General features: G+C 37.3%; 1 protein-coding gene across 1 annotated transcript; it reads left to right on the top strand.

Moving 5' to 3' along the window:
* Positions 1-4,725: 4,725 nt before the first annotated feature.
* ANKRD34B (ankyrin repeat domain 34B) lies at positions 4,726-6,270 on the top strand (the record flags this gene model as incomplete). Its single annotated transcript, XM_084233620.1, has 1 exon — positions 4,726-6,270. The coding sequence occupies one exon, from the start codon at positions 4,726-4,728 to the stop codon at positions 6,268-6,270; it is 1,545 nt and encodes a 514-aa protein (XP_084089746.1).
* Positions 6,271-13,662: the final 7,392 nt, after the last annotated feature.

A 13,662-nucleotide genomic window follows, 5' to 3' on the forward strand; every position in this document is an offset into this window, starting at 1 on the left:
GAATAGGGCTTGTAATTCTAACATTTAGCGTTTTTTACTTCTTTTCCCTGGCTTCCAGTCCTGTGGAAGCAGGGCAGAGAGTTAGGGATTTCACCACTCATTCTGTAGACTCTCATTTTATCCCTGTTTTCAGCACACTGCCTACCAGTTTGGAGACTGTCTGATCAATTTGTCAGAGAATAAATCTTCGTTTTCCTGCCTAGGAATGTGGCTGCCTGCTGCTTGGGGTGGGGTAAAGTACATGGGGCTCCAGTTGTTCTGTCCAGACTTTCTGCCATCCTCTCCTTGTCAGACCTGTGCTTCACTGCTGTTTTCTGTGTCCCTTGGGTCCTCCAAGTCCTAATAACCCTTATGGGTCTTTCGGGTAAGTCATCTCCCTTCGCGCCCAGTCCCCTGTCTGGGGCGCTCTGTGTTCCGGCCTCTGCTGTGCTGAAGCAGTTTGCCACACCACCATCCCCATTTCCAGTGCCTGATGGAAATTACTCATCTGCTATCTCTCCTCCACTTTTTGTTCTTCAGTATAGGTATCTTTTACAAATATCTTAATAACTAAACTGTAATTTTAGTGAGGACTTGGGAATAAAGAGACACACTAATAGAGTATATAGTAAATATGCCCTAGGATGTTAAAGACATTCTAAAGATAAAATAATTTTTTAATTCTTGAAAAAAATTTAAAAATTTATCCCATTATTTAACAATTAATATCTTATAATAATGTTGAAATTATTATATTTGGAAATTATAAGGAAATGCACTTAAAGGACATCTTCTTACTATATTTCACTTATTAGATTCCATTTATGTTTACAAAACATTGTTACAGATCTTAAAAAAAAATTCAAATATTTGATGTTATTTAAATAGACTGTGGATTAAAGACATGATTAAAATTAAAGCAGATTGAATTCCGAGATAAAATTATTGAAAAAAAGAATGCAGTGAGTGAGTGTCTGATTTCATTACCTCACCTTCAGGGCATGAATGTCCTGTGATTCTTCTTCCACAGACAAGGAGACTGAGACTAAGAGATTTGACCAGGGCATTCAACTAGTAAGTAGGGAGTCAGGATGAATTAATCTGGGTCTGTCTGATCCCCAACCTTCTTCACTGTTAGCTATTTGGGAGGTGCACTGAACTTTGGGATCGTTTATGAACTAAACTATAACCAAGGGCCTGACTAATGTTAATTTGGGGTCAGCCCTGGATCCTCAGGGGGAAGTTTCACGGGAGAAAACTGGAGGAAAGAATATTTGGGGATTAGGATACCTGTAGGCAGGTGAAGTGTCTTCATCACAGGTAGGGCTCACGACTGTGAAGTCCAACTTCAACATCAACATTGTTGTAGTGCAACAGGATGAGGCAAGGTAAAAGAACCAATTAAAAGAGGAGAAGGTACAAAGACAAGAGGATTATTCTGTTAAGGTACAGATTGCAAGACAAGATCCTTGGAAAGCAAAACATGTATACATGTAGAGAATAAAGTAACTGACATTTTTTTCTAGAAAAGTTATTTACACAATTCAAAATTACTCTAATAAATGTGACCAGTTTGAAAATTGAGCAATACCATGGTCTTGCATGGCTTTACAATGAAAAGAGTAAACTTCATGGAGTTGTCTTTGTTAGACCATCCTCTAGTACTGGGACTGAGGGCTCTGCTACATCCACAACGCAGATGGATTTGCTAGTTACCACAACCTGGTGGGGCCACCCAGCTTCTCCGAGACTCTGGAGCACACAACTTCCCTTTCCCCAGCCCCTCTTCAGATATCCTGAAGTATACTTCATTGTTCCTTCTTATAGAACATTCTGATACCAACCTCGATGAGAGAAGGTTATCACAGGAAGTGGTCAGGTTTAGTGTTGTGGAAAAAGGCCTTTATGTGAAGGTAGATAAAAAGGTTTAAAAGTCTTTCCAGACAATTCTTACAAGATTACAAAAAAAACCCCAAAAAACAAGATGACCTCAATACTAGAAACTATCTAAGAATATAATATTGAAATCTGGTATCTGGCATTTTGTTCTCATCTGCCTCTTTCTCAGATGCTTCTTTTGGTCAAAAGTGTTTTTACATGATGGACATTGTATCTCTTCTGGAATTGCAGTTACTAAGTGGTTTCTATATTTGATATTGTATTCCAGCTTATTTCTCAAAACCTCTTTGCATTATTAAATCTATTTATATATGAAAAATGCTAATAGAAAATTCATTTATAATCACTGTCTCGCATGATCTCTTTTCAGATGCTCTGTTTTCACAATAGACCTCTGAGTTAGGACCCAACTGTCACCCATTTCTTAATTCCTAAATTTCTGAGTTGCTGAGTTGCAGGTATGTATGCTGACTCTGAAATGAATAGCTTTTGTAGAATGTTGCTTGAGTGGAGGGGTGGAGAGAGGGGAACAGAAAGCATGAGCATGGCATTCACTTCTGTTGTATTCATATATGTATATATGGAGATAGATAGTTAGAATGTTGGCTCTAATTCATCTGGGGTGGAGCCTGAAATTCTACATTTCTAACAAGCTTCAGGTAATGCTGTTACTCCTGGTGCAATGAAGGATCACACTTGGAGTAGCAAGGTCTTAGGGATCTTACTACCCTCTAAAAGCCTTTTACCTAGTCCTCTTTCTTTTAGCTGTACTACACACACACACACACACACACACACACACACACATCTTTCTTTCTCTCTCTCCCTCTCTCTCTCCCTCTCTCTCTTTCCTCTTGCCATGTTCAAGGATTCTGAAGTGTAGATGACTGGGTTGAGTTCTCAGCTCTACCACCAGCTTTTCCAGTTTGGCTAAATCAGCTACCATTGCACCCTCTGCTTTCTAGCTTCTATAGAATGTTGCTATAGCCTTCTCTCCTCTTCCAGCTATCTTTGAGAGTTTGTCTTTAAAAAAAAATTCTTTAGTAATAAGAAGTTTTTACCTGCTAAAATATTTTCCTGAGGTTTGATTATATCAGCCTACGTAGGGCCTGATTTGTGATAAATAACGGCTATTTTAAGCTCTAGGTCTTTGCACAAGAGGTGTTCTGTCTTCTCTCTTCCTTCTTTGACTGCCTACCGAGTGCATGCAGTCTTCAAGATTCAGTTCAATGGCTCGCCTCTATGAAACCCCCTTGAGTCCCTAGGCCATTAAAGCCTGTGGATTCTCATGACTTTAACTTATAATCAGCCACTTATGCAGTATCTCTTCCAAACAACTGCGTGAGTGTCCCAGAGCTGATGCTTATACCTTTGTAGCCAGTGTCCCAGCACATATTAGGGACTTATAGTTGTTTAACGATTGGATTTATTTCATGTGCATATCTGTCTTTCCTTTTTTCATATAATTTCTTTGTACTCTCTTCTTTCTGTTAAGAGGTCATTATATTTGTTATTGATTCTATTTCCAGTAGAAATTCATGTACCATCTTCTTAATTTTAAAAGTGAGTAGAATAAATAATAATTCTTGCTTTCTAAAAAACTACCCAATAAAATGTACTAAATTTAAACATTATATAAACTTCCATTTGATTCTTCTACCCAGCATAACTACTGTTAAAAGAGATCCACTTCCTCAGCTCTGGATAAAGATACAATTTTTATCACCTAATGGTACTGACTGTAGGGAGAGATTGAATCAAACTATTTTAAAAATTACATAGATAATTTTCAACTTATATAATAAAAAATAAAATGCTTATAAAGGTTACATGTCTTCATTCAAGTTTCAAGCCTGGAAAACTCCTTTTTCAGAGCAAATGTACGGCTGTCAAAATTAACCTAACATTATCTGTTAACCCCATAATCTAGTTGTTGTATGATCTAAGCAATGGAATCAAGAAAAATGCATAATCACATGCTCACCATTTCCTATCTCAGTGTGAATTCCAGGAACTGTGTTAGTTATTTTAATATCTTGTGGTCCAATAATTTTTCATCCTTTAAAATGAACAGAATGCCCCTCAAATTGAGAATCTAAATATTATTGTATTATTAATTGAAAAGCACATTAAGAATTTTTTACATCAAGTTACCATAAACATGTTCTATTTTAATTGATTTAATTGCATTAACACAGAATTTTGGGTTTAAATTTGTATTTCAGCATTTATTTATTTTTTTAAAGATTTATTTATTTGTGAATATAAGAACTGGGGTACAGGCCAGAGATTCAGGGAGTGAGAGGATTCACCAGAGGCAGAGTGGGGAACTGACTGAAATACACTGCCGAGGGGAGCAGCGGGCAAGACAGGAGAGGTCTGCTGCGCCATGTGTGTTTCTCCCTGGCCGGCTAGGGATTGAACTCATGCTGCAGAGGCTGTGGATCGCCTCATAGTGTGGTGCTTACCTCTTGCACCACCAGGGAGGCCCTGTATTTTAGCATTTAACCATATTTTCACAAGTAGAAAACAAGCAGGTTATTCTTTAATTAATGTAAGATTTAGGGAAATGCTATGTTGTTATTAGATCATAAATATTCCATGAAGATTTTGATAGTAAATTTTAGTTTGTAATTCTCTAAAGGTTGTTGATATTCTAAAATTTCTTTTATTTTAATGCACTTGTTTGCTCTGTTGTTATTAATACTATAATCTCATTTAGATCTTTACATATTTCAGAAATTAATTGTGACTAACAAAATGTATGTAAATTAGTATATTGATTCTGGCTAATCAGTTGGTCTTCATTAGCTTTGATAACCAGGTATTGATTTCTGACTTTTGAAGATGGATGAAGGTCTAGAAATTTCAAGTGATGGAAACTCCCTGATCAAAGCAGTCCATCAGAGCCGGCTGCGCCTCACAAGACTCTTGCTAGAAGGGGGCGCCTACATTAACGAGAGCAATGACCGCGGGGAAACACCTTTAATGATTGCTTGTAAGACCAAACACGTCGATCACCAGAGTGTCAGTAAGGCCAAAATGGTTAAATACCTGTTGGAGAACAATGCTGATCCCAACATACAGGACAAATCTGGGAAAACTGCTCTGATGCATGCTTGCTTAGAAAAAGCTGGTCCTGAAGTTGTTTCTTTGCTCCTACAGAGTGGAGCTGACCTCAGCTTGCAAGACCATTCTAGTTACTCAGCCCTCGTTTATGCTATAAATTCAGAAGATAGCGAGACCTTGAAAGTTCTACTTAGTGCTTGCAAGGCCAAAGGGAAAGAAGTCATTATCATAACCACAGCAAAATCACCCTCTGGCAGGCACACTACCAAACAGTATTTAAATATGCCTCCTGTGGATCCAGATGGGTGTCGCTCCCCAGCCACCTGTGCTACTCCTTCAGAAATAGACATAAAAACAGCCACATCGCCCCTTTCACATTCTTCTGAAACTGATATGACACTTTTTAGCTTTAAAGATCTGGAACCTTCAGGAAGCAGTGATGATACATGGGACCCAGATTCCCCTGTGAGGAAACCGTCTATGGCTCCTACTGGACCCAAGCTACCCCAGGCTGCATCCTGGATCAAGAGTCCCCCCTTATTAATGCACCAGAACAGAGTGGCCTCCTTGCAAGAGGAGCTCCAGGATATCACTCCAGAGGAAGAATTATCCTATAAAACCAATGGGCTGGCACTTTCCAAGCGATTCATCACTAGACACCAAAGCATTGATGTAAAAGACACTGCACATTTGCTAAGAGCCTTTGATCAGGCCAGCTCAAGAAAGATGTCATATGATGAAATAAATTTTCAATCTCTTTTTTCAGAAGGAAGTCAGCAATGTATTGATATCCCTGTTGACCAGGACCCAGACTCTAATCAGACCATATTTGTTTCTACCTTAAAAAGTATCATTCAAAAAAGAAACTCAGGAGCAAATCACTACAGCTCTGATTCCCAGCTCTCAGCTGGCCTTACCCCCACAACTTTAGAAGATGGCAAAGCAGTTATAGGAAAGAAAAAGATCCTCTCACCAGCATCTTCTTTGTTGTCAGGGTCCAAAGACGTGTTGGAGAATATTCCCCCAGGTCCCCTGAGCAGGAGAAATCATGCAATTTTAGAAAGACGTGGTTCTGGAGCTTTCTCTTTAGATCACAATATCATGCAAACCAGACCAGGATTTCTGCCACCCTTAAATGTGAATCCTCACCCTCCCTTCTCAGATATCAATGCCAACAACAAGATTTCCAACCTTCTTTCTTGTGGTCAAAAAGTGCTTATGCCAACAGTTCCTATTTTCCCTAAAGAATTCAAAAGTAAAAAAATGTTGTTAAGGAGACAGTCATTGCAAACAGAACAAATTAAGCAATTAGTCAATTTTTAAGACATGGTAGAAAATACATTTTGTTCAAATCTCTATATCAGAAATCTAGAACTAGAGAAGAAATCATAAATGTTATACTGTGTATTGTACTAAACACTGTGGACACAAAAATAATATATAGTTTCTGCTAAGGAATTCTGTCAAAATTAAGGCAGCTTTTCTCAAAACCTCCAATATTTAACCATCTGTTTTTAATTTAAGTAAAATCCAAGAAAGAATCTCACATAAGCAGAGATAAATTTCAATTTTTTTTAGATTTGCCATATATTTTATTAAGAAACATTGAGTAAAGTCATTAAATTTATTTTGGCATTCCAGGTCAATAAATAATTGTAATTTTCCATGATGTCAAAACATAAGACACCGACAGCTATAAAATATTCTATGATCAATAAACCTAAGCTTCAAGAAAGAATGGACTAATTCTTAAAAAATGTTGACTGCAAGTATGTGAAAATCTAATTAAAATTTCAAAAAGACAACCATTATAGTTGGCTGAGCAGCTAATATTAGTAGTTTAATCAGTGTCTAAATGGCAGATCAGAATTTTACAAGTAATAATCTATGGCCAAGTGTTTGTATGCTATTTTTTGTCTTGATTGTTTATTTTAAACAAACTTTATAATGTCATATGTAATTCTTTTTTTTCCATATCTCTTAATTCCTGGTTTTTGAACCCTATAGGTTCCCTGTACGAAGATAATGAAAAAGTTATAAAGCATTCCTCTTTACTTATATCAAATTATTCTTGCCTTTGTAAGGACATTTAAAAAAAGTTTGAGATTTATCACAAATAGAATCTAAGTGCTTGCTTCATTTTAAAAAAGAAAAAGTATCATTAGATTATTTTAGGTTAGCTAAAATTAAGAAAACCAGTAGAAACTTAATTATAAAATATACTAAATATTTGGTCAATATGAAATGTCTTTTTATTTCTGATATAATTATTAGACACTGATATAATATATAAAAGGATAAGTTCCTTAGGTGACATTCAAATCATCTAGTATTTTAGGACCTGTGAATAAATCCTAGCAAAATAAATGAATACCACACTACTATCATGAGATTATAAAATGACTATATTATCTACATGATTTCAAAATATGGTGTTTATACAATGAATCCTTATTTCAATCTAGCAGTTTAAAACAAAGAATAAATTAAACTATACAAAACCTGAGTGAGCTGATGATTGTCACATGAAAACTGCCTTTGCTTTCTGTCATAAAAGAGATCCTAGTAATTGGCATGATGCTTTTCTTGGTAATTTGATATAAGCAAATTGTAATGTACATAGTAATTATTTAACTTCTTGTGACTTTGATTTGAAAAAATAATTGGAGGTTTTTCATTTAATGTTTTGAATAACAATAATATTAACTACATTAGAAATATTCTTTGACTCAAATTAGAATTGTATGTAATGCTAATAGGTAATTAAACCCCTTTTGCAAGATTTAATTTTGAGAAAAGTGTTTGGCTTTAAGTTGTAAGGATTCAGTTTGAAGAATATGTAAATACATATATGTAAATAGACATCAATAAAGATTTTAAATCTCATTTTGATTTTCACTGATTTTTATTTATCTCAAATACTAATGATAATATTTCATATAATTTCAAGAGAAATCGCGCAACGCGGAAAAAAAGTTAATGGGATTAAAATTTTGTTGGCCATATTTGGATGAATTTTAATCCTCTTTCAATCCTAAGGACACTAGAGAGCAGAAGCTGTTTGAGCCTGGTTGAATGCCATCCAGTGCAGCTTTTCACTTCATGAAGTAGAATATATCACTGGGATTCCAATGGTAAGTCAGAGATATTTGTAACAGGAATCTAATATGTGCATCTATGTTATATTTTAACTATATAAAAATATTATTCAACTTAAAGGTCTGATGACACTTCATTCATTACTTTCACAGATGACATTCTTAGTTATTATGGCCAGGATTCCAAAGAGCTAATACTGAGTCATGGCAAGGATGATTTTGTGGAGGACATAGAACAAGTCCATTTAGGCAAATGTAAACAGGGCTCATCCAAGCAGTCTTGGAAAGGTGAACACCTACTTGGCACCTACTTCCTCACTGAAAATGCACCCATTAGGCATCTAGTACCTGAACATTTTTAAATCTCAGATGATAACTACCCTTATTAACTACTCACTGCATCACTTTCTGCTAATTTGATTCCCAAAAAGAAAAAAACAAACTTGTCAGGATGATGATAATTGTATTGATGATGTTTTTTATCTTTTTATATTTTCTGATGCTTTCATATCTTGGGGACTTACATTAGAGGGACCGAACCTCCCAGAGTTTGCTAGTTCCTAGAGATAGAAAACAGCTTCCATATGCAAATCAACCACTCCTGGTCCATTTTCCATCTACTTCCTTTATCAGACACTCCCAGGACTTTTCATTTAGGGCCACTTCACCCTAGCCCTAATCACTCCAGGGTGGGGTACCGGAAAACTAGAGACAGCTCCTACACCCGAGTCCACTGAAATTCAAACTAGTCAATCTTAAACCTCTTTACCCCACCTTCCTATTTTGGGAATTCAATCATCTGAATGACTTCTAAGCTTTATTTTCACATTCATTAAATGGTGGTCATAGTGGCACGAAATTGTCAGAACATTTCAAAACCTATCTTCTCATCAATTAAAAAAATTGTTATTGTATGCCTGCAACTTTGGGTCCTTTAATGTGAAGAATTTGACATCTAAGTGAAGAAAACTTCCACCACAGGATACAAAAGTAATTCCATAGGAGTGGAAACAGCCATCTGGTCATTCCAGGTTCCTTCATAGGAGAAAAGGGTGTCATGACATTGGTTGAAGTGATTCTCAGAACTACAAAAAGAAACTAGAAGGAACATGGGTGGATTCTGAGGAACTCATCAGAGTACCCCATTGCTTTAACATAGCCAGTGGTAAATGTAGGCTATCACAATACCACACGGACAGGACCATTGAGAGTCCTGAAACCCTACAAATAAAGGATTAGGGCACACCACCAGATACTTCCTTGACTATTTCTGCCCATTGCTATTGGAAGGGGAAGCCTAAGGTATAAACAGTGATTCGACCCAAAATGGACAACTGACCTGGGGAGATAAGGCACAAACTGGGATGAGTCGACAGGACTTGCTGTCAATAATCTGAATTTGTTCAGTGGAGCTCTGGTGTGCATGACCTTCCTTCCTGATGCTTAGATGTTCATCTTTTCCCTAACTTTGCTGGATATGTCTCCTTATGATAACATCTTCCCTAATCTCCTATGAGACATTTGAGTAGGAGTCTATCATAGCATCAGAAAAGTTTCTGACAAAGACTACCTAAAGGAGTGTCAGTTGGATCAAAACGAAAAATATGGTACAGAAATAATTATTACCAGAACAAGGACAGCATGGCCCACACACAGAGTTCCAACTCATAAGGGTAGCTTTGGCACCTGGGAATTCAGCTTTGAACAGTATGAGGAGACAATGTCTTCATCAGTAACAATGGTATAGTCACAGAGGTCCTTTATTCTTTATTTTTGTTAATTTATTTTACATAGAAGAACTGGGGTATAGGCCAGAGGTGGGTGTGTGTGAGAGGATTCACTAGAGACAGAGTGGGGAATAGAATAGGCAGACTGACTAAATGAAATAAACTGCTGAGGGGAGCAGCAGGTGAAATGGGAGAGGTCTGATGTGCCATGTGGGTTAGCTCCTTGGCCTGGGATCGAACTCAGGCCATTGTGGTGGCCCTTCAAGGTGGTAGCACCGAGACTTAACCCTTAGGCCACCAGGGAGACCCCACAGAGGTTCTTTAGAACAGTGCCTGGCATAGAGTGTGTACTGTAATATTTTATTGCTTGTTATCATCAGCATAAATATAGGATAAGGAATTTGGGGAACTAGAAAATATTCATTTGATTAGTTAAAAAAATGGTTATAATTATATTCTTTGCCTTACAAAGTTCTAAATGGGCCATTCATTTTTTTTTTAAGATAAAGTTTCTTTTTCTTTTTCTTAAAGATTTATTTATTTATTTATTTATACAAGCACTGGGTACAGTCAGAAGCACGGGAGGGTGAGAGAATTCACCAGAGCCAGAGCAGGGAGCAGAGCAGGCAGAAGGACCGAAGTACACTACTGAGGGGAGCAGCGGGCGGCAGGAGAGGTCTGTGCGCCATGTGGGACCCTCCTCCGGTGGCCGGGGAGCAGCCAGGGATCGACCTGGCGCTGCAGAGGCTGTGGGCAGCTTCGCAACCCAGTGCTCAACCGCTGCGCCACCGAGGAGGCCCTCTACCTGAATTTATTATACTTAAAGCATTTTTTTTTCCTTATTGAGTTAACATCGATTTATAACACTGTACATGGTTTAAGGGACTAGGCTTACACCTCACCAGGTGCCACCACACCACCCCCCATATACCTACCCCCATACCCCAGACCTTTACCCTAGGCCATTCTCCCCCTCCCTCTGTTTACAGGGAACAAAGGTTAAGAACCATTCTTAACCTTTCTTCTTCCCTCTAGAAGCCTTAATTCTGCACTCCTATTTCCAGGGTTTGTTTTAGTTTTGTTAATTCCTTTGTGGTTGTTGCTTTTTCCTTTCTATTCCACATATGATTTTTATACTTTTTAAAATACACTTTTGTACTGTTTGAATTTTTTAAACCACTGGCATAGCTTTTTTTCAGTTTAAGAACTAATAAAACTATTTTTTCAAGACTTGACTATATTTAGATACAAATGCATTTTAATGTGTTACCATTCTTTTTATACCTTTGAGTTTAGAATAAGTAAAGCAGAAATGGCATTAACCTTAAAATTAAAACTGAGAAATGTAGAAACATTTTTTTTTTGAAAAGCCCATTACATGTTAGCACAACTAATTTATGAAAAATAGCTACATTTCCAAAATATATTTAGTGAAAAGAGTGGGATTGTTTTATAGTTTTGCAAGTATCTTTAATGTTTGGCTTAATAGAAAACAGCTGGATTCTGCTGTTTCTGCAATCTGCTGTAAAATGTTTTAGTTGAAGTATATGAAGATGGCTTCACACAGATATGTAATTACAAAAGGAAAAAATTCTTCAGTAGATTTTCCAGATAATTGTGGATAGTTTTCTTTGATACTACACCCAAACTTGGTAAATGATAGTCTCTTAAAAGGTTATCATATGAGGGCCACCCCGATGGCGCAGCAGTTGAGCCCTGGGTTGCGAAGCTGCCCGCGGCCTCTGTGGCACCAGTTCGATCCCCGGCCTCTGTGGCGCTGGTTTGCTCCCCGGCCACCGGAGGAGGGTCCCACATGGCGCGCAGACCTCTCCTGCCGCCCACTGCTCCCCTCAGCAGTCCCGCGCTTCTGACTGTACCCAGTGCATGTATAAACAAACAAATAAATAAATAAAAATGCCTCTATAAAAAAAAAGTTATCATATGAAAGCTGAAACCACATTAATGAATTTTCATATTGCTACACTAAATCTTATCATTCTGTCTTGCACTTTCCAGGGATTCCTTACCCATGCAAGTTTTTATAGTAGTATGCACTAGTCATTTAGAAGAATTTTGATTACTTGAGTGAAGCAGATCTCCAAATGTTGACAAATTTCATCATATAATATAAAAAAATTATTAATATTACCACTGATATCGAAGAGAAATCTCTTATTGGAAACTGTTAAGCTCACAATGATGGATACAAGTTTATTCGGATTCCAATTTTTCAAGTAAAAGCTCAGGTTTTATTCTTGGCAACAGATAGTGTCAGCTGTTTTCTTTGAAGAGACAAGCTTGCTTTGTTCATTTATGAGAAAATATCTGCCAAATATTCAAGACTAAGTGCCTAGTCTGTCTGTCAGTTTTTCTTTCAAGTAAATATTTTTTCATGGAAAAAAATGGCTAATTCCATTTGCAACAAGTGCTTTTCTTTCAGACAACTGCTGAAATTTCAGAATTCAGCAGAACTACTCTATCTCTACCTCCCATTTTGTCACAAAGAATATTTAAAAGTGTGCTCAGGGTCAAGACTTACTAAAATTAGTATTACTTGCTCAATAATTAATGACATTCTTAAGTCTTTTTTTTTTCCTTTTTAATCTGTGGCATTGAAGAATATGACTGCTAGTTGATGTCACGAACATGATTCATCAACAGTTTAACCCATTAATATTTTTGAATTCTTATTATATTCTTTCACCAAAAGCAAGGGCTAAAGATCGGAACAAGCACCCACATGAATGAAGCTTCTACAGCAGTCACCACACCCACAACAGCTCAGTCGCCAGATTTAGTCAGAGTGGTCCCTTTTGTGAACAGAAACCACAAGAGCCTCCCTAGAAGAGTTCCTTTGGAGGTCTGCCTGCTTTCTCTTTAATGGTGTGACTTTGGGAGCAGTTTTATTGTTTAAAGTTATGACAATTTAAAATATGTAGTGAAGTAGCCATTACTTGGGAGGGGTGTTAAGAAACTGGTAGAATTAAATTTTAAAAACAGCATCTTTTCTAAAATTAAGAGAAGTGGGTGAGTTTAGGGGGAAGGCAGATATAGTTTTCATTTTTCTTTCTAACTAGTGTAAAGTAGCAATGTCAACAAATCAACTACACCTGACCTGTCTCATCCTGTGTTAGGCCCTTCTCTCTTCTCCATTCTCCCCATTCAACTAGTTAAAAAACTTACAAGTTCAGGGCCTCCCCTGGTGGCGCAGTGGTTGAGCGCTGGGTTGCAAGGCTGCAGCGCCAGTTTGATTCCTGGCCACCAGCGAGGGTCCCACAAAAAAAAAAAAAAAAAAAAAAAAACTCTTACAAGTTCATCCTTCTTAACCTTTGGTCTACTTCTTGAGCCTCTCATCCCCTTTGGCTACACTGTAATTCAGGACTTTATCTCATTTCACTTTGAGAATTTCAAATCTTTTAACAGATTTCCTTCTTTTCATGTCATTGTAATTACCTTTCTAATATTCAAAACTGATGCTTACCTGTTTAGCCTGACTCCCACAGTCTATGAGAAAAGGAGCAAACTCCTTGGTGCAGAAAATGTACCAGGCCCATAAATGGCCCTCTCTCATTACACAGTGTGCTTACTGATTTTTTTGAACAGGTCATATCAGGCTCCTTCCCTGAGTTCTTTTGCTCTTATCTCTGCCTATGTCTGAAAGACCCTTCCCTCTTTAAGTCTACCTGGTAAATCTTACTCGTTATTCAAGACAAAACTTAAGTGTTTTTTCTCAATTAGAACACAAGGCTGTCTCTCACTATAACCTGTGTACAGTTCCATCACAGGACTTACAGCAAATATCCAACTTATTGTTTACAAGCCTCTCTCACCATACTAGACCATAAGACCCTGGGGGTAGGAATCCTGTGTGAATTCTTTGCAGAGCTTTA

Source organism: Talpa europaea (assembly GCF_964194135.1).
Source record: "Talpa europaea genome assembly, chromosome: 5".
In the NCBI taxonomy this organism is placed as follows: domain Eukaryota; kingdom Metazoa; phylum Chordata; class Mammalia; order Eulipotyphla; family Talpidae; genus Talpa; species Talpa europaea.